The following is a 22468-nucleotide window of genomic DNA, read 5'->3' on the forward strand; positions in this document are numbered from 1 at the left end:
TCTACCTGGAAACCATTCCTGGATTTTATTCTTGAGATGGAAAAAAAAAGGAAACTTTGACTGAGCTGAAACAGCTGAAACACTCGTCTTTCGCAGTACCCTTCAAATTTGGATACTGTCCTATTTGTAAACAAATTACTAGTCTATATAGACAGATTACCTACACGGAGTCTCTAATCCAGGGATGACAAACTTGATTTCACTGAATGAGGGCCAGGGGGGGCGTGGCCTGGCGGCGTGGCCACGGTGGGCGGAGTGCGGCTGGAGGCCAAGAACGGGCCACATGGGGCCTCTGCACAGCCATCTTTGGCTGGCAGAGGGCTGTTGGAGTCTGGGGAAGCCAAAAATGGGCCATTTTGGCCCCAAGAGTGGTTTTTTGCAGCAGAGGTAAAGGATCCGATGATGGAATGTATGTACAGATGAGGCCTTGGGGATCAGAGGAGATAGGACCCAGGTTTGAATGGAATGGACATGAGAGTGAGAAATATGAATTCTGATAAAATTTTCTCTTGTCTTCATTTCTTTGCCTTCCTGTCTCTCTCACTGCAGAGGGAGGTGGGGTAGTGGGAGGGGGTTGCTGCCTCAGACAAAAGTTTTAAACTGCTTTTACTTTTCTCTGCGGAAGGAGGGGGGTTGCAGGGTCGCTGCCAAGATAAAAGTTTGTTCTTTTATTCTGCTCTGCAATAGGAAGGAGGGGGTGGCTGCACATTAACAGCATGACAGAAGTTAGCACCTTAAAACCACTAGCCAGGATATTAGGAACAAGAATAGCTTGTTCATAAAAACTCCAAACCCACATAGCTGGCACATTTGCAAGATACTCGTGATCTGGGACAAAAAACAGATGATGTGATACTTAGCTATTTAACATAACAAGCGTAAGCGTTTAGGGGAGCTGAAATCCAAATAACCAATCAATATTATTCGTTTTGCATGCATTATTAGGGGAAGGGCAAAGGGTTGAATGCAACCACCCCTTGACTATAAAAACTGCAGTAAGATTCTAATCTTGGCCCTTGGTTAGCTTTTCAAACCTTATATCTTGGTACCAAAATAAAAATATAATTCTTTATCACACCTTGTGTCCAGTGACTTATTGGCTTCGATACCAAGCAAGAGCCCAGGTTTGGGGACAACAGAGGCACCATGGGCCAGTCCTTTGAAATTTGCATGCCAGGCCCACGGGCCAGATTTAAGCACCCCGTGGGCTGGATCCGGGTCACGGACCTTGAGTTTGTCACCCCTGCCTTAATCTGTGCTGTCCAAGCAGAAATTAGGCATCCAATTCAGCCATTCTAATCTATTGAGCTATCGTGCTATCAGCCCCTTCTACCACAAAGATCCTGCAGGAGAAGGGCAGTATGGACAACCGTGGGATCCGGCATAGTGAGAGCTGCGAACCATAAAGCTTTCGCTGTGTCCAGCATAATAGATACAACACCCTTGCTGACTTCAACAGAGCCACTAAATTAATAGGTCAAGGTAGTTGTGATGATGATAACTCAAAAAAGCAGGGGATTGTGGTCCCGAGATGAAGAATTTACTTTGGATAGGGGAAAGTGTGAATCAAATATTATCCATCAGTCACACAAGAAGAACAAGGTATCCAAAAAGAGAAGCCACCTTCTGGTTGGTGATTTAATTGTAAAGGATGTAAAGTGAGGAAAGGATATGAAGTTTTGAAAGAGGTCAGGTGTTTGCCAGGTGCTTCTGCCAGCAAAAACAAGAGGGGTATTTTTAAGATAGTCAAGAATACCAGGAAGGACTGTGATGTTGATGCTATTATGCATCTTGGCACAAATGATCTGTCCCCAAAAGATGTACTTTCTGTGCAGAATGATTTCCAGAGCTTGGGGTATGATCTTAATAGTATAGGCTGTAGGCTTATCATTTCAGGGGTTCTACCAGTATATAAGGAAAAAAAGAGAAGGGCCAACATGTAGCAGAGTTTAATGTGTGGCTAAAGGAGTGGTGTAAAAGGGGAGGCTTTGGTTATATTAGTCATAATGTCTGCAGCTGGTTCAATGAAAAACTATGCAAAAGAATGGTTTACACCCATCAAAGAAAGGGACTGAGTTACTTGGCATTAAATTCACAGATTTTCTGGATAAAAATGTAAACTAAACAGCGGGGTCAGAGAATTAATTGATACAGAACATTTCTGTCCCCGGCAATCTAAAATTAATAGAGTTATCCCTGCATGTAATAAAGATGCTTGTGTGGGTAAGATTGTCAACCTTTGCTGTCAAGCAAAATCAAGCATTTAATAATGAGTGTCATACAATCTGCAATCAAACAGATGGTATGAAAGTAGGGGAAGTCAGACACAACACAGGTTATGTAGACAGTAATCACAGGGTCAGTCAAAATGGATGCAAATGTCAATCACCAATCCACAGAGTATGAGGAATAAACACGGTGAATTAGAAATTAAAGTAAATGCGGGCAGATATAATATTGTTGCCATTACAGAAATTTAGTGGGAGGAAATCCACAAATGGAACATACAGCTAGAGAGATTTAAATTATTTAAAAGAAATAGACCAAATAAAAGAAGAGGTGGAATTACACTATATAGAGTATAAGAAATAACTACATCTTTACAGAAATAGAACACAACAATTATGAAAACTGTCTTGAATGCAATTGGGTCAACATAAAAAGGGGGGAAATGACATTGCTATAGGTGTATACTATAGGCCACCCAACCCAACAGAGGAAATAGATGAACTTTTTGCTAGTCAGTTAACTAAGGTTTATAGGAAGTACCGTATATCACAATAGTAATGGGGGATTTTAACTATCCTGACATCAACTGGGAGATGAACTCTGCACCAAGCGGACGATCAAACAGGTTTCTGACAAACCTAGCAGATACCTGTGGGAAGTTATCATCCAGCCCTCTCCCAGAAAAATGAAATATCCTAGGAAATATTGAAAAGGCAGAATATTTCTCTGGCTGTGAAGAGAAGGAAACATGTTTTAAAAGACAGAATAATTGCCTGTAGCTTCCATCCCCACTGTTAATGGGCCAGGGTAGTCCACTTTACATAATAAAGACTTCTCCACTGCAGCCCCGGGGGGGGAGGGGAGTAAAGGCATGATAATGTTGGAACTTTACTCAACTGGCCTCATGGCATCTGAGAAGTCATCCATATCTGGATTTGAAACAGCCTAGAGAGTAGCCCCTGCATGGCCCCATAGGAGTCCGACAAATAATCAGAATACATTTCTTACACAGGAACAGGAAACAGAGAGGTGGAACTAAACAGGGTATAAAGCCTAGCAAGCCCCTCCTTCAGCCCTTCTCTTCTCCACCAACATTGAAGCATGTGATCACCTTTTCTGTTCAGGGCTCAAGCCATGTGGCCCTGTCCAACAATAAACCATCTTTCCAAGCAGCCTCCATGTCTCCAGTGTCTTTATCCCCACTTGGAGCTGAAGCCAGAAGGATATTTCTTTCAACATACCTTTGTTTCCCAAAAAAGTAGAAAAGGTAACAAAGGGATCAGCCATATTGGACTTAATTCTCACTAACAGAAATGAAATGATAGAAGGTGTTGAAGCTACAGGAACCTTGGAGGGGGGGGGAGTGATCATGCAATATTGGAATTCAAGATTATGCAAGCACAAGCAAGAGAGCAAAGTCAAACTAGAGTCTTGAACTTTAAAAGAGCTAATTTCAATAAATTTAGAGAGAGCTTGGGAAGGATTCCATGGATGAGAATCCTCAAGGGGAAACAAACTCAAGAAGCTTGGGAAATTTTGAAAAGTGAGATTATAAAAGCCCAGTCTATCACAATACCAATGAAGAAGATAAATAACAGCTCTCAAAAGAAACCAGTATGGCCGCATAAAGAACTCTCTGTTAAATTGAAAGACAGAAAGGACTATAAAAAGTGGAAAGGAGGGCACATAACTAAGGCAGAATATCAGCAAATAGCCGAAGCCTGCAAAGATGAAGTGAAGAAAGCTAAGGCTCATAATGAACAAAGGTTTGCGACAATAGTAAGAAAAAAAATACCAAAAAAAACCTTCTTCCAACATGTTAAAAACAAGAAAAAAAATCAAGGAAACAATTGGTTCCTTACTGGGAGAACGTGGCAAGAGGGTGACAAGCAACAGAGAGAAAGCAGAACTACTTAACTTGTTTTTTGCATCTGTCTTTACACAAACAGAAAAAGCAGTCCAACCTATCAAAAACAGCACCACAAAAAACAGATTAATAACACAAATTAAAATAGAGAAGAAAATTGTAAGTGACCACCTGTCTACCCTAGACGAGTTCAAATCACGAGGACCAGATGGATTACACCCCAAGGTTTTGAAGGAATTGGCAGGCAAAATCACAGAATCACTGAACTATATCTTTCAATGATGCTGGAGCACCAGAGAACTGCCAGAGAACTGGAAAAGACCTGATGTAGTTCCCATCTTCAAAAAAGGTAAAAAAAGAAAATAGATCCAGGAAACCACAGACCTATCAGCCTGACCTCAATACCAGCGAAGATTCTGGAAAAGATAATCAAGCAATGAATCAGCGAACACCTAGAAGCCAACAAAGTAATGACCAAAATCCAACATGGGTTTGTCAAAAACACATCATACCAGACTAATCTTATTGCATTCTTTGACAAAGTGACAAAATTAGTGGACCAGAGGAATGATGTTGATATAATTTACTTGACTTCAATAAAGCATTTGATAAAGTAGACCAGTGGTTCCCAACATGCCATCCTGCTCCCACAGAGGGGCATTTTGATTTTTAATGGGAGAAATTTGAACCTTGTTTAAACCAAGTTAATGGCCTTTTAGGCTCCCTCCGCCTGAGTAGAGTTCACTTTTTGAGTAAACTAAGAATTATTTGTCACAGGGAGGGGGGGCATCAGGATTTTAGAGATGCTTAGGTGGGGCATGGCCAAAAAAGGCCATGAAGTAGTAGACAATAACCTACTACTTGATAAGATAGAAATATTTGGGTTAGACAGCATCACCACCAGATGTATTCGTAACTGGCTGACCAACTACACTCAACATGCCATCCTCAAAGGAATTGCATCTACATGGAGGGAAGTACACAGTGGGGTACCCCAAGGCTTAGTTTTAGGTCCAGGACTCTTCAAGATCTTCATCTTTGATTTGGACTAGAGGATAGATGGGGAATCAAATATGCAGATGACACCAAGCTAGAAATAGCCAACACTCCAGAAGACAGGCTTAAGATACAGAAGGATCTTGACAGACTTGAACATTGGACGCAAACTAACAAAATGAAATTCAATGGTGAAAAATGTAAGGTTCTATATTTAGGCAAGAAAAACGAAATGCACAGGTACAGTATATGTGGTACCTTGCTCAATAGTAATAACTGTGAAAGGCATCTTGGAGTCCTAGTGGACAACCATTTAAATATGAGCCAGCAGTGTGCAGCAACTGCCAAAAAAGCCAAAACAGTTCTAGGCTGCATAAACAGAGGGATAGAATCAAGTTCACATGAAGTGTTAAGACCGCTTTATAATGCCCTGGTAAGGCCACACTTGGCATACGGCAACCAGTGTTGGTCACCACGATATAAAAAAGATGAGCCTCTAGAAAGAGTGCAGAGAAGAGCAACAAAGATGATTAGGGGACTGGAGGCCAAAAGGTATAAAGAATGGTTGCTGGAACTGGATATGTCTAGTTTGATGAAAAGAAGGACTAGGGGTGACATGATACCAGCCTTCCAATATCTCAGGGACTGCCACAAAAAAGAGGGAGACAAGCTTTTCTGCAAAGCGCCTGAGGGTAGGACAAGAAGAAATGGGTAAAAACTAATCAAGGAGAGAAGCAACCTAGAACTAAGGAGAAAGTTCCTGACAGAGCAATTAATCCGTGGGACAATTTGCCTCCAGAAGTTGTGGATGCTCCAACACTGGAGATTGGATAACAATTTGTTTGAAATGATATAGGGTTCCTGCCTAAGCAGGAGGTTGGACTAGAAGACCTCCAAGGCCCCTTCCAACTCTCTCATTCCATCCCAGTTTTGCTGATTACATAAGTTTGTAGAATTCGTTAGTATATGTTAAGTATGTAAAAGTAAAACATTGAACCGGTAATGTTACCATTTTATTTGAGTGTGCTAAAAAGATTCAGATTTTCAATGATTTTCTTCCCACCCCACTTTATCCTAAACCTCTTTCTCTTCTCTTTCCCCCAGTTCCTACTTATTTACATTTTTGTATTTTAGATCTTAATAAACTTAATAAACCCATTAAAAGGACACAAAAATCTGAACATATTGTTTATTATATTCAGGCCCAAGAAGAAGTCCTCTCACCTGCAACTCAACCTGCTCCTTCTTCTCCTCTGCCTGGCTTAGGAGGAAGCCTTCCGCCAGGGCCACCGCCTGGGAGCTGGTCTCTGCTCCACACTCCCGCACCCAGCTCTCCATCTGCAGGGGCAGAAGGGCCAGGAACTGCTCCAGAACCACCAGGTCCAGCATCTGTGCTTTTGTGTGCTTTTCTGGTCTCAACCATCGATTACAAAAGTAGTGAAGCCGACTACAAAGTCCTCGGGGACCCTCATCCTCCTCATATTGGATGCTCCTGAAGTTCCAGGCTTGAACTTGTGAAACGATGGTTCCTTCTTCCAGCATCTTATGCCCAGTTCTTGGCCAATACTGGTTAAGAAAGCATGAATGTGATGCTGGTTTACCACCTTCCTAAGACAAATTGAATTGCAGGAGATTCAAACCTAGTTTAGTGTCATCCAGCACACAGTGAGAATGTAGGCATCATCTTCTGCCTCTCTTCCTTGCAAATATATTTCTAATTTCCTGCTTGAGATTTGCCATGCAAGCTCTCCCCCTACACAGGAGATTTCACCAGGAAATGGGGTGGGAAGGACTCTCCAGGTTTCCCCCCACACACACTTTCCTTTCTGAGGATCTGGTTTTGTTCCCCAGGGCAGCATGCATGGCCTCTGCTTTCTCCCCCATGCCCGTTACAATCATGGAAAAGGGCGGTTGGATGGGAGGAAAATATAAGATCTGGGGGAGTTTCTTCCACTCCTGATATTAAAAAAAACTGAATCTGGATTAGAAATAGGTATGTGTCTTTTCCCCTTTTTTAGATTGCGAACCCTCTTTCTCCCTTTGTATGGGAAGGACCCCTTGCCCAACACACACACACACACACACACACACACACACACACACACACACACACACACAGACACACCCTACCTTTTCCACCTCTGTCTGGATGAATAAGATTTCCTTTCAGCTTTTCTAAGCTCCTGCAGAGCTCAAAGGGTTAAAGACGGAGAGCCCAGTCTCCTAGAAAGGCAAAACCGGAATGATCTCAATGCCTTCCCAACTTGTAACAGGGGCCCAAAGCTGAAGTGCCCCCCCTGGTGGATTTTCTGTGCACGGAAGTTGCTCATGGAAAGAGGAGAGAAATGGTGCATTTCCCATGGAGGGGGGGCAGGAGGGGGCTCCTTGATCAGGAAGCCCACTCAATCCATCTGCTTTTGGCAATGTTATACTTTGATAAAGAGCATTGTATTTAGAGTCATTAGGAAACAAAACATTCCATAATAAGAATCTCACTTAAATTTCTTGCTCAGGAAGAAAGGAATAAGTCAACAAGAAGGAAAAATGAAAGGGGACTGTACTATGTACACCAGCTTGGCTTTCTGAAGGAATGAGAGAATACAAATCTAATAAAATTCCTGTGTTGGGATTTGAACCACTATTTCAGTTCTACCATAAGGGGAAAAAATTAAGTTCTTTCTATTCTTCCCTGTGAGAGAGACTTAGCAACAAAAAATTTGGGTTCAATTCTGGTCATAAGTCAAGGACTACCTAAAATATGAACTTCATGTGATTTCTTGAGGGAAAGAGAAAATCCAAATCTATGAAATGAATGTTTGTCTCTTACCTGAGTTGGCGGTTCAGTCACAGTTCCCGCTCCCCCAAAAGAAAGAGTCAACCTCCTCCTATTCTTCTATGTGCGGGAGACACAATTTCAGAAAGCATAATGAATAAAATGGGAGGAGGTGTGCTATAGATGAGAAACATAGAGAAGATGAGGAAGCTAGGCTCTATCAGAGGAGTGGAAGGACTTTATACTGTTTTAAATTTTCTGTATTGTCTTATTTATTCCTCTTTCCCTATTTCATTGTGAGCCGCCCGGAGTCCTTCGGGAGTGGGCGGCATACAAAACTAATAAACAACTTCAAACAACAATACAAGCTCCATGATTTGGAGCTTAGTGAGGGATCCTCCTGAAAAGAAGTTCTTGAGAGAGATTTGATGGATGCTTCTTCCCCAAAGACAAAAGATGACAATCTTTTGAGGTCATGTCTGTTGAGGAGAAACTCTAGTTAGAAATGATCCAGCAGGGACTAGTTAAAGATGACACGAACAGCTGGGTTGCCCCTCTTCCCTTCAGAACACAGATGGGATTCCTACCTAGCAATAGAGAAGAGGTGCCCAAGCACTTCTCTTCCCTTAAATGTAATTTCCAAATAAAGCCAGAAATGAGAGGCCACTTTTTTTTCTTTCATGGAGAAAGTCTTTGGGAATGGTCATGCAGAAATACCAACTCCCCCTCTCAAAGACTACAAGGAATGCTGGTACCTACTACTACTCTAAAAACCCAGGTCAGATTAGGGTAGTATTTGACTCTAGTGCCAATTGTGAAGGTGTTTCTTTAAACAATGCTTTCCTATTGGGTCCAGACTTCAATAACTCATTTCTAGAACACTCTTGTGATTTCACAGAGATTTTATTGCTTTCGTAGCCAACATCCAACAGATGTTCCATTGCTTCTTCGTCAGAGAGGAACACAGAAATGTCTTAAGATTTCTGTCAGCTTCTGCTTTGCTGTTGCTTCAGCTGCCATGAAACGGGAGGGGGGGGGCGTGGATTTGGGAGGGGTTAATTGATGTGCTGGAGGAATGTTCTAGGATGTACCAGTCGTTGGGATTGCGCATGCGTATGTGTTTCCCGCCTGCATCAACGGCCTTCGCATTCCATCTTTGGCCTGTCTTTTTGAAGTTATCTCACACCTGACATTTGAAGGACTTATGATTGGACTGGAGCTTTGATCCTAAGGGGGGGGAACGGGCTTTCCTATATATTAATTGCTTTCGCGCCATATTATTCAGACTTTGCTTCACTACTGCTCGCTTACCATTTATAATTAGTAAAAGTACTTTGGATTTCCAACCCATGGAGTCTCTTAGTCTTCTTTCCTAATTATGGAGTGGAGTGGGGCATGACAAGAAGCAAAGTCTGAATAATATCCCTTTCCAGGAGATTTACGTCTACCGAGAAGGGAAATAATGTCTTCTCCGACCAGAGAGGAGGAGGGCGCCGTTGGAGGGGCGGATTCCAGTGAACTAGGACCTCCCGACCTTTCTTTACACCAGCCCAGCCCGTCTGACCGACCCTTGCACGAAGATTTATTTCAACTGCAAATTTCCAGTCAGCCTGAACCTTCCCCCCCACCCCGTTGGTCAACTTCAGTGGGACAAAAAGAGATAGAGACAAGCTGGAATGCTGGGCTCACCCAAAGACCACCTCGACAAACTTCGCTGGAGCCAGGTGCCGTGAGAAAACCCCAGGCGATGAGTTCCCTGACTATTGGAGCCAAAGGTACTTTGGGGAAAGAAGAGGGGGCGATGAAGGAGAATGGAGAAGTTATCAGCACCAGGGGCCCATGAGAAAACCCCAGCGGAGTGAATTACCTGATTATTGGGGTCAAACATATTTGGAGGAGAGAAGGGGGGAGGAGGAAAGAGACTGGAGAAATTGGCAACGTTACCCACGCCAGGCATCTCCCCCACCCCCCCCTCGGCCCGTGTCACCCCCTGCGGCTAGAGGCTTTGCTGATCAAGGAGGACCTCCCCCCCAGGCTCCCCCCCGAAGACATCGGATGGCTAAAATCCCTCCCTTGCCTGTGCGTTTTAATGGTAGTTCTGCTAGCCTTCCCTCCTTTCTTATGCAAGTGTTTAACTACATGGAGATTTATGGCCGGGACTTTGAAACTGACACCTTAAGGGTCAGGATGATTCTTTTATCATTGGATGGTGAGGCGGCTACATGGTCGACTGCATTGCATATGTCTGCCTCTCCCTTCTTGGGGAATTTCAACCGCTTTATGGAGGCTTTCCGCCAACGTTTTGATGACCCGTTAACTGAGAAGCGGAACAAATTGAAGTTTTTAACCTTTGATCAAGACGATAGACCTGTCGCCCAATACATCCAGGAATTTCAGTGTCTTTCCCAATACATGAGAGGCTGGGGGGAGGACGCGCTTCTGGACAGATTTGCTGAAGGGTTGAACGAAGACATTTATCAGCAATGTGTCAATCGTAACCTGCTGAGACGTTTAATCACTTGGTTTGAGCACGCTGCAGACGCCGAGCTTGACTTAACCCGTCTCCGTTATGCCAAAGAAGAAAGAAGGAAGCGGAAAGAGAGGGCTGCCAAGTCCCTCCCCCCCCCTGCCACTCAATCGCTTTCCAAACGACGAGGCGAGGCGAGAGGGCCCCCTTCTGGCTTCTCCAGACCTTTAACATGCTTTCGCTGTGGCAAGCTTGGGCACACCGCCCCCGAATGTCGGGCTAAATTGCCCCTCTCTGCCCAACCCCCTCCCAGACGTGAAGAAAAGCCTGCCAGAGGCTCTGAAAAGAAGAAGAAGGAAACGGCTTTCGCTGGGGAAACCAACCCCCCTCCTTTTGCCCAGCCATTAGAGGATAACGCAGATGCCAACTCCTCTTCTTCTGAGGACTCTGATGACGACACATCGCCTCACTGGGTGAGTTCAAACAAAGGGCCCCTGCTAATCCCTATTGAATTAAAAGTTCCTCCTGAGGGGACACCTGCCACCCTCCTAGCTTTACTTGATTCCGGCTGTTCCCGATCCATGATCAATCCGGCCATGGTAGAAAAATTGGGCATCAAATTGCGCACTTTGAAAACCCCAATTGTGTTTTGCCAAATAGATGGATCGATTGCGGGGGGGGGGCGCCCATTTTTTTACTGAGCCTTTGGAAATGAGAATGGGTACCCATACTGAATTAATCTCTTTTGTGGTCGCACCTGGCATGGACAGGCCACTCATTTTGGGCATCCCATGGCTCCGGAAGTGGAACCCTCACATAAATTGGCGGACAGGCCGCTTGCGTGTTCGCTCGAAGGTGCCTCCAGTGGGGGAGGGCTCTCCGGACCAACCTGACGTCACTGACGTTCCTGAAGTAGCCGCTAGAGGGCAGGAGAGGATTGCAGGAGAGGAGAAAATTCCGAAAGAATATTTGGATCTTAAGGAAGTCTTCAGCGAGCAATCTTCGGACATTCTGCCCCCCCACAGGCCTACTGATTGCTCCATTGACATTTTGCCCGGGGTCAAACTCCCAAAACCCCGCATTTACTCCATGTCACCCAGGGAAATGGAGGAGATGCGTTCTTTCATTGACAAAAATTTGAAACGTGGTTTCATTGAACCGGCCCGACCCAAAGTGGCTGCCCCTGTACTGTTTCGTGAAAAGAAAGATGGTTCTCTTCGCTTGTGCTGTGACTTTAGAAACCTTAACGCTATCTCTACTCAAAACCTCTACCCACTCCCATTGATGAAGGACTTGTTGGCGCAACTGGGGAAGGGCCGCATCTTCACAAAATTGGACCTGCGAGAAGCTTACTATAGAGTACGCATTAAGGAAGGGGACGAATGGAAGACCGCATTCAACTGCCCTCTTGGTTGTTTCCAGTTCCGAGTTATGCCTTTTGGTCTACAGGGGGCTCCTGCTGTGTTCATGCAATTTATTAATGAGATCCTGCACGATCATCTCTATAAGGGCGTTATCGTATACCTGGACGATATCCTCATTTATACCCGCTCTTACGACCACCACGTCAATCTGGTGCGCACTGTTTTGAAAAAACTCCGTGCTGCCAACCTTTATGCAAAATTGTCTAAGTGCGAGTTTCACCAAACGACTATTGACTATCTCGGCTACCGTATCTCCCCTGATGGTGTTGAAATGGACCCTGAAAAAGTGAAGGCGGTCACTGAATGGGACGCCCCCAAAACTCGTAAACAATTGCAAAATTTTTTAGGTTTCGCTAATTTCTACCGTCAATTTATTCCCTCTTTTGCCAACATTGCTCTCCCTATTACTAATTTGCTCAAGACGAAAGGCGACCCGAAGCCTAAACCCAATAAGCCTTTGGACTGGACCATGGAATGCCAGGCGGCATTCGAAAAGCTTAAACGCCTTTTTGCCGCTGAACCTGTTCTTAAACATCCTGATCTCAACCAGCCGTTCGTCGTCCAGGCTGATGCCAGTGATGTCGCCGTTGGGGCCGTCCTTCTGCAAGTCAATGACCAAGGTAACTTACAGCCTTGCGCATACACCTCCCGTAAACTCACTGACACGGAGCGGCGCTGGGCGGTTTGGGAGAAAGAGGCTTTTGCGGTCCGTTGGGCCCTCGCTACTTGGCGCCATTTCCTTGAAGGCTCTAAACACCCATTTGAGGTGTGGACTGACCACAAGAACTTGGAAGCGTTGCGAACACCTCGTCGTCTCTCCCCCAAACAGATGCGTTGGGCCCAATATTTTAACCGCTTCAATTTCACTCTAAAGTATATCCCGGGCGGAAAGAACTTCATGGCCGATGCTTTGTCCCGGTTACCTCAGTATAATTGTTCCAAACTGAGTATCGTCCAACCGCTTTTGGCAGCTCCGGTACTCACACGTCAACAGACCCAAGCTCAAAAGGAAGTGCCTCAAGATCTACTTTCTGACCTCAAAGCGGCTCTTCCTCAAGACGACTGGTTTCTGAACCATCGGGACGAGTGCACCATGAGGGACGATCTACCGTGGATTGGTGCTAAATTATACATCCCCGCTTCCCTACGACTTGTCGTCCTTCGTCGCGCTCATGACTCCAGGATGGCGGGTCATTTTGGGTTCGTAAAAACTTTGCACCTCGTAAAGAGACAATTCTGGTGGCCCTCTTTAAAAAAGGACATTGAACTTTATGTGGCCAGTTGCCCGGTTTGCGCTACCGCCAAAAAGCCGCCGGGGAAACCGCAGGGACTTCTACAATCCGTCGCCCGCCCGGTTGCCCCTTGGAAGGAGATTTCTATGGACTTTATTGTTGAGCTTCCCGAAAGCCAGGGGCACACCGTCATCTGGGTGGTCACTGATTTGTTTTCCAAGCAAGTTCATTTCGTGCCTTGCCCCAAAATTCCTTCCGCTAAGGCGTTGGCTAAACTATTCCTTTCCCACATCTACCGGTTACATGGGGTTCCCGACCGTATTATCTCCGATCGTGGAGTCCAATTCACATCTAAATTTTGGAAGGAGTTTCTCACACGCATTGGCTCCGCCCAAGGCCTTAGCTCCGCCTACCATCCTCAGACTAATGGCGGCTGTGAACGTACTAATTCCGTCCTTGAACAATATTTACGTTGTTTCATCAATTATCAACAGGACGATTGGGTTGACTTGTTACCACATGCTGAAGTGGCCTACAACAATTCGGTTCACTCCAGCACGGGCTTCACCCCTTTCCGGGTCGTTTACGGCCAGGATTTTGTTCCTATTCCCGAACTGCCTACGGCCCAACCTCAGGTTCCTTCCGTTGCAGACTGGAGTGAACGTCTCAGTCGCCTTTGGCCTCTGACTCTTTCCACCTTGGACGCTGCCCATAAGGCCCATAAGAAGCAAGCTGATAAGAAACGCTCTCAGCCCTATGAGTACCACGTTGGAGATTTAGTGTATTTGTCCACAAAATTCTTGCATACTACACAAAAATCAAAGAAATTGGGGCCCAAGTATGTTGGCCCTTTCCCAATTGTGAAAGTTATCAATCCTGTTTCTGTTCGTTTGCAATTGCCCAAACATCTCAACCGTATCCACCCGGTGTTCCACATCAACCTCATCAAACCAGTTCGGGTGTCCGACCTACGGCCCACAGATGACCCTCCACCTGCTCCGTTACTTATTGATGGGGAACATCATTTTGAAGTTCGTGACATTCTTGATTCCCGTAAGCACCGTAATCGCATCCAATACCTTGTGGCTTGGAAACACTTTCCCCCTTCCCACACGGAATGGGTTGATAAGTCCCACGTTCGTGCTCCCCGCCTACTCCAGAAATTTTATGCTTCTTATCCCGACAAGCCTTGACTCTTCTCCCCTCCCTCTTTGGTTTGTTTTGTTATTTGTCTGTTTTGTTTGTTTTTTTTTCCAGGCCTGACAGCCTTTTCTCCGGGGGACGGCCGGATGTCAGCTTCTGCTTTGCTGTTGCTTCAGCTGCCATGAAACGGGAGGGGGGGGGCGTGGATTTGGGAGGGGTTAATTGATGTGCTGGAGGAATGTTCTAGGATGTACCAGTCGTTGGGATTGCGCATGCGTATGTGTTTCCCGCCTGCATCAACGGCCTTCGCATTCCATCTTTGGCCTGTCTTTTTGAAGTTATCTCACACCTGACATTTGAAGGACTTATGATTGGACTGGAGCTTTGATCCTAAGGGGGGGGGAACGGGCTTTCCTATATATTAATTGCTTTCGCGCCATATTATTCAGACTTTGCTTCACTACTGCTCGCTTACCATTTATAATTAGTAAAAGTACTTTGGATTTCCAACCCATGGAGTCTCTTAGTCTTCTTTCCTAATTATGGAGTGGAGTGGGGCATGACAATTTCTTTGGTTCAGGGACAACAATCCCTCCAAAGACATCACAGAGTGCTGTATGAAGGTACACATCTTTGGCAACAGCCTTTCCCCTGCAGTCGCTATCTATCCCCACTGCCTGGGCCCAGGCCCACACCAGCCCAGCTGGGCAACCCCCCTGGGTGCATGTAGAGGAGGGGGTGACCGTGCAGAAACTGGCAGTGCCCAGCAACAGCTGCAGCTTGTTGACCTGCAGTGGCAGCCAACTGGATGTGAGCCCTGATGTCCAATAAGCTGCCCTTGGCCCCGATCCACCTGCACCACACTTGCGTACCTTGGGGCCACACACCCTTGCCACCTGCCTTGCCTTGCAACATGATGGTGGCATTGGAAGCAGCAGGTCCTGTCCAGCAGGAGCCCTGCCTCCCCTCCCCTCTCCTCCTTCCTGGGAAGCCCATGAGCCAGGAGGAACAGCCTGGTGGGCAAAGCAGACACCTCAAAGCAGCACCCATGAGCCTGGCCCTCCTGTACTGATGAAAGATATGTCCTTCTGGGCTCAGCTGTAAGTGAGGAAAAAGACACTGGAGACATGGAGGCTGCTTGGAAAGATGGTTTATTGGTGGACAGGACCACATGGCTTGAGCCCTGAAGAGAAAAGGTGATCACATGCTTCAACATTGGTGGAGAAGAAGAGAAGGGCTAAGGGAGGGGCTTGCTGGGCTTTTTATAATCTGTTCAGCCCCACCTCTCTGTTTCCTGTTCCTGTGTAAGAAATGTATTCTGATTGGTTGTCAGATTCCCATGGGGCCATGCAGGGACAACTCTCTAGGCTGTGTTTTGAATCCAGGTTTGGTTGAGTTCTCAGATGCCATGTGGTCAGTTGATAATATTATCATGCTTTTAATCCCATCCCCCTGGAGCTGCAGTGGAGAAGTCTTTATTATGTAAAGTTGACTAGCTTAGCCTTCTAAATGACCCATTGACAAAGTGGGGATGGGCAGGAAGCTACAGGGAGCTATTCTGACTTTTAAAACATGTTTCTTTCTTTTCACATCCAGAGAAATATTCTGCCTTTTCAATATTTCCTAGGATATTTCATTTTTCTAGGAGAGGGCTGGTTGATAACTTCCTACAGTACCCACCATGAGCAACCTGGCCAAGGAGAGTGAACACAGTAGCAGGAGACTCGAAGAGGAGGTAAACGCGGGTGGGCGCCCCCTTGGGTAAGCAGCGCTGGACTGAGTTGTGGTGTTCTGATGCCTCGGGAGCTTGAGGACTGGCCACTTGGCCTCCGGTTCCAGGAGCTTGGGGAAGCCCGCACCACCATCCAGGGGGTACTGTGCATGGCCTGACAGGAATGGCAAGGCTCTTCTGGTGGACAAGGTTTTGGCGCTCACCCTGGTCTCACCTTCCTCCACTGGAGACCTCCAGATCCTCCCTCTCAGCCTTGCCTGGCCCCTCCCACGTCCCCATTTTTGGCTTTTTCCTCCCACAACCCAGGAGACTTGGAGAGGTAGAAGTGGCCAATATAGAGGCTGCACCTTGCCCTCTAGACGTGTCTCCACTGCAGATCTCTGGAGAGGAGGAGGGGTGGAGGGGGAGCTGCATGAAGGAAGGCTGCCCCAACAAGCCACCATCCTTACCAAACAATATTGGAAACAGGGATTCCCTTTCAAGAAGGGCCAGACTCTCTCGTGCAGGACCAGGAAGAGCTGCTCCTCTGCCTCCTCCTCTTGCTCTCTAGAGATCTGTCAAGGCAGAAGTTGGACACCGCACCTCCACCAGCAGCTTCGTCCTCTGCCTCCTGCTTTGCCTGGTCAGCCTCCTCCATGTACACCATAAACCTTTATATACTGTTGTTGTTCTCTAGCACCATCTAGTGGCCAGAGGGACAAACATGCCCCAACATAGGATCATTGCAATGTACGGCTGTGAAACTTGGACCATAAGCAATAGCAATAGCAATAGCAGTAGACTTATATACCGCTTCATAGGCCTTTCAGGCCTCTCTAAGCGGTTTACAGAGAGTCAGCATATTGCCCCCAACAATCTGGGTCCTCATTTTACCCACCTCGGAAGGATGGAAGGCTGAGTCAACCCTGAGCCGGTGAGATTTGAACCGCTGACCTGCTGATCTAGCAGTAGCCTGCAGTGCTGCATTTAACCACTGCGCCACCTTGGCTGGCTGAGTTCCAAAGAATTGAGACCTTTGAACTCTGATGCTGGAGAAGACTCCTGTGAGTCCCTTTGACTGCAAGGCCATCCAACTGGTCAGTCCTAGAGGAGATCAACCCTGACTGCTCTTTAGAAAGCCAGATCCTGAAGAGGAAACTCAAATACTTTGGCCACCTAAGGAGAAGGAAGGGCTCCCTGGAGAAAAACCTAATGCTGGGAAAGATTGAGGGCAGAAGAAGAAGGGGACAGAGAATGAGGTGGCTGGATGGAGTCACTGAAGCAGTGTGAACTTAAATGGACTCCAGAGGATGGTAGAGGAAGGCCTGGAGGAACATTGTCCATGGGGTTGAGATGGGTCAGACACGATTTCAACCAAAGTTGCTGCCCTCTAGGCCCATCTAGTGGCTGGAAACACAAACATGCCCCAAGTACGTTGTTTGAAGCTGATCCAACCCTTCTATCCATCAGCCCACACTCTCAAACCAAGTGCACGCTGGGAAGCCAGACTCCATTTCCTCCAGCATTTGGAGAAGGCAGAAGCATACATCTCAATCTGTGGCACATGGCCACCCAAGGACAAACCCACATCCCACACACGGAACATTGTTGGTGAGATTTAAATTGCTTGTATTTATTCATTGTTATGTTCAGTAGTAAGTTAATACTGTCTATCTTGTATTTGGGTCTCAATGTATGTATCCTTGTTTTCCCCAGTTTTACCATATCCTGTTCTTTCAATAAAGCATTCAGATCAAGTGGATTTTTTTAAAACTGCAAATGGAGAGCTCTGTGAGGCTGATTGGAGGCAATTTAGTTCCTCCTTCAGCTGCACCAGAATCAGCTGATCGGTGGCAGGAAGTCAGATCTTCATTCATTTAACAAGCCATTTGATTCAATTAATGAATTTGATTTTAAGAATTTGTAAAATTGAATCTGATTCATTTGACACATTTTTTGAGGGCAGGCTCCCTTAGGTTCGTATCTCGTGGAATACTTGTATTTCAATTTTTCCAGTTTCACCCATTCTGTACCCTTAATAAAGCCTCCAGATCTGCTCACATGGTCTCTTTTATTGGGGGATAGCTGGATTTAGCTGCATGTCAAGCTGCACACAGAGTAAAATGTAATGAGGACAGAACAGACCTTATGATTCTAGGATACTTTCATCTTTGAGATTTCTCCTACACTCACTGGGTTGTCGTACTGACCACTTTTTAGCTAATGGCGACGTGGTTCTTATCAGAACTTAGGCTGCATAAAGGTGAAGAGGAAATCCATCAGAAGCGACTCCTCTTGTGTTCAGGGAGGGAGGTCAAACAAGCCTGGGAGAGACATAAAACTACACAGCAGGACAAAAGAAAACTGGGGAAAAAGAACAAGATGCAGAAGAGTTTTTAAACCTTAGTTTAAGACATTACATGTCTTTGGTTATTATATAATTAAATTAAAGTTCTCCCACGGACTAGCTTGTAATCTCCTTGACTTAACCTCTCTGCTCTTTTCAGTCTCCTTATTGTCCAGCTTGACCCAGAACTATTACTGACAACTGAGCTTCGAACCAACATGAGCCTCTCAAATCCTGAAATATGCTCCCTCCAAAATCCTTCCACAAAATTTGTGTTAATACATTTTTAAATCAAGTAAAGAGTTTAATACGTAAGTATAATACATGACCAGAACAAAACCACACAATTGATTTTTAATTGATTTTATTTAAATCAAATTTGGACTTTTTAGCCTTCACCATACTACAGAAGAGCAAAATATGGCCATTATGCTTGGAAAAAAAATTACACAAGCACTTGGGGCACTTCTGGCTCCTTTTGTGAGAGAGGAATTGTTCATCCTTTCAGCTCTTCCCACACGCTCTACATTGATCTGCATGTGACAACTCCCTCATATCATGAGGCCTTTGACTGAATAATGTTCAATGTTTCTTCATAGATACCGGCTGATTCAGGTCTCAGTTCTATACTTCTTCCTTTTTTCATTACTAAACCCAACACTCTATGGCTATCAGGAGGGTGAATGGCAGAAAAATCCTTTTCAGAGTTCAGTCTGTCAATTGAAAATCCATATATAGAACCCATTAAATCAATAATTAGTATACATTCTCATCGAAATGTATCCTTGTTTTGGGGATTCTCCCTTTGCACACTCCATGTGGCTTCTCCCCTGTGTGGATCCTTTGATGGAATTTAGGTTGACCGCTTATTCTGAAGCTCTTTCCACACTCCATGCATTATATGGCTTCTCCCCTGTGTGGATCTTTTGATGTGATGTAAGTGTACTTCTTGTTCTGAAACTCTTTCCACACTCCATGCATTTATATGGCTTCTCCCCTGTGTGGATCCTTTGATGGCATGTGAGATGACTGCTTATTCTGAAGCTCTTTCCACACTCCATGCATTTATATGGCTTCTCCCCTGTGTGGATCCTTTGATGGGATGTAAGATAACTGCTTATTCTGAAGCTCTTTCCACACTCCATGCATGTATATGGCTTCTCCCCTGTGTGGGTCCTTTGATGGCATGTAAGTTCACTGCTTGTTTTAAAGCCCTTTCCACACTCCATGCATTTATATGGCTTCTCCCCTGTGTGGATCCTTTGATGGGATGTATGTTCATTGCTTGTTTTAAAGCCCTTTCCACACTCCATGCATTTATATGGCTTCTCCACTTTGTGGATCTTTTGATGGGTAATAAGGTTACCCTTTTGGCTAAAGCCCTTTCCACACTCCATGCATTTATATGGCTTATCCTTTTTGTGGATAATTTCATGGGTAATAAGGGTACTCTTTCGGCTAAAGCCCTTTCCACACTCCATGCATTTATATGGCTTATCCTTTTTGTGGACAATTTCATGGGTAATAAGGGTACTCTTTCGGCTAAAGCACTTTCCACACTCCATGCATTTATATGGCTTCTCCCTTGTGTGAATCCTTTGATGGCATGTGAGATGACTGCTTATTCTGAAGCTCCTTCCACACTCCATGCATTTATATGGCTTCTCCCCTGTATGGCTCCTTTGATGGGATGTAACTTTACAGCTTGTTCTGAAGCTGTTTCCACACACCATGCATTTATATGGCTTCTCCCCTGTATGGCTCCTTTGATGGGATGTAACTTTACAGCTTGTTCTGAAGCTGTTTCCACACACCATGCATTTATATGGCTTCTCCCCTGTGTGGATCCTTTGATGGCATGCAAGTCTATGGCTTGTTCTGAAGCTCTTTCCACATTCCATGCATTTATATGGCTTCTCCCCTGTGTGGATACTTTGATGGGATGTAAGTTTACTGCTTGTTCTGAAGCTCTTTCCACATTCCATGCATTTATATGGCTTCTCCCCTGTGTGGATCCTTTGATGGCATGCAAGTCTATAGCTTGTTCTGAAGCTCTTTCCACATTCCATGCATTTATATGGCTTCTCCCCTGTGTGGATCCTTTGATGGCATGTAAGTTTACTGCTTGTTCTGAAGCTCTTTCCACATTCCATGCATTTATATGGCTTCTCCCCTGTGTGGATCCTTTGATGGGATATAAGTTTACTGCTTATTCTGAAGCTGTTTCCACACACCATGCATTTATAAGGCTTCTCCCCTGTGTGGATCCTTTGATGGCATGTAAGTTCATTGCTTGTCCTGAAGTCCTTTCCACACTCCATGCATTTATATGGCTTCTCCCCTGTGTGGATCCTTTGATGGCATGTAAGTTCATTGCTTGTCCTGAAGTCCTTTCCACACTCCATGCATTTATAAGACTTCTCCCCTGTGTGGATCCTTTGATGGCGTGTAAGTTCATTGCTTGTTCTGAAGCTCCTTCCACACTCCATGCATTTATAAGGCTTCTCCCCTGTGTGGCTCCTTTGATGGCGTGTAAGTTCATTGCTTGTTCTGAAGCTCCTTCCACACCCCGTGCATTTATATGGATTCTCCCTTGTGGATGTCCTTTTATTAACAACCTTGTTTCCATGTTCTTTGAATTTATTTGACTTCTCTCCTATGAGAAAACTTTTCTGTGACTCAAGAGAACCATTTTCTTGAGAAAGTGTGAATATCCAACTGTAATTTTTCCCTGTGTCTTTGCATATATTTGTTTGTCTTTTGGCTTGTGATGGACAGGGTCCATTTACATCTAAAGTTGAGCTTTCCTTATTCCAGTTATTTGACTGGTTTCTCTCCTGCCTTTGCAATTCTGTTTGAATTGCAGGTTTCTTCATTACGTCTCCTTGTCTGAGCACTTTGACTAGTTCTCTAGAGACTTCATTGTCATTCTCACTATCACCTTCAAAGGGAAAGAGAAATGAAAGTGAGAGAAAGGTTAGGCGGAAAGATAACTCCATCAGAAGTCATATTGATTGCCTTCAGGCATTGTGCCAAATTCTAATATATATTGCATGTTTGTATCCTTATATTTGGATGGTTTTAAAATGATAATATCTCTATTGATAAGTCATTAAACCTTGAAAAGACATTAAATCAAAATATTTGAATGATATGGAAGTATATGGACCAAAATAGCTGAAATCTGTGTGATGGAGTTTGGTATTACCTCATACTAAGTAATTAATTTGTCACTAAAGTGTTTAAATAGAAATACAAAAACAAATTCAATAGGACACATCTAACAGAATGCTATAGACCCGGGTTGGCGAACCTATGGCACGCGGAGCCATTTGTCAGGGCACGCGAGGCGTTGCCCTGTCTGTTGGGCAGCGTGCATGTGCACTGCTGGCCAGCTGAGTTCAGCCATTTTTAAAGCCATTTTTCATCCCCAGGATCCAGAGACTTTATAGGAGCCTGGGGAGGGCGAAAAGAGAATCTCCCATCCCCTCCGGAGCCTCTCCGGAGGCTTCAGGAGCTTCCCTGAAGCCTCCGGAGCGCAAAAAAACGGCCCTATGGGCAAACAGGAAGTTCGGGAATGGACTTCCAGTTTGGTCAGAGGGTCGGTTTAAGCCCTCTGGAGGCTTAAGGGAAGCCTCCTGCAGGTCCCCGAAGCCTCCAGAAGGCTTCCGGGGGGGGAGGGGGGAGGGGGGAGGTTTTTGCCCACTCCAGGCTCCCATAAAGCCTCTGGAGCCTGGGGAGCCTGCGGAGGGCGAAAAAAGCATGGAAAAATGGGGGGGAACGCCTCTCATCCGTGCATGCGCTCCCCCCCCATGGCACGCGAGCCAAAAAAGTTTCGCCATTGCTGCCATAGACCTATTTCCTTCAAAAAATCCCCATAAAATTAGAGAAAAACTTTTTTATTGAACTGAATAAGATTATATTAAAGTTCATATGGCAAGGGAAGAAAGATAAAATAAAACTGAAAGCATTACAGGATGATAGAAGAAGATGTGGTATGGGACTCCCTGACCTGGAGGTTTATTCTTAAAACAGCAGCGTCAACATTGATTAGGAAGAGAATTAATTTAAAAAAAATAAAAGAGTATTAACACTAGAAGGCCACAATTTGCAAATGGGATGGCATCTTTTCTTATGGGAAGAGGGGAAAAAGAAACAAAAATATTTTCATAGATACTATATTAGAGATGCGCTGATACAGGTCTGGAACAAAATTAGAGAAAAAAACACTATATGAAAATACCAACATGGTTTCCCACTATGGAAGCCATGACCCATC

General features: G+C 45.1%; 1 protein-coding gene across 1 annotated transcript in view; it reads right to left on the bottom strand.

Moving 5' to 3' along the window:
* Positions 1–18536: 18536 nt before the first annotated feature.
* LOC106551559 (uncharacterized) overlaps positions 18537–22468 on the bottom strand; it is a 32809-nt gene continuing 28877 nt past the window's right edge. The window contains 2 exon segments of the mRNA XM_087708194.1: positions 18537–19088; positions 19091–21130. Coding sequence (XP_087564320.1) covers positions 18946–19088; positions 19091–21130 — 2183 coding nt within the window. The 3' untranslated portion in view covers positions 18537–18945.

This window comes from Thamnophis sirtalis, unplaced genomic scaffold (assembly GCF_051295495.1).
Source record: "Thamnophis sirtalis isolate CommonGarterSnake01/CBP01778 unplaced genomic scaffold, rThaSir2_p1.2 scaffold_3, whole genome shotgun sequence".
Classification (NCBI taxonomy): domain Eukaryota; kingdom Metazoa; phylum Chordata; class Lepidosauria; order Squamata; family Natricidae; genus Thamnophis; species Thamnophis sirtalis.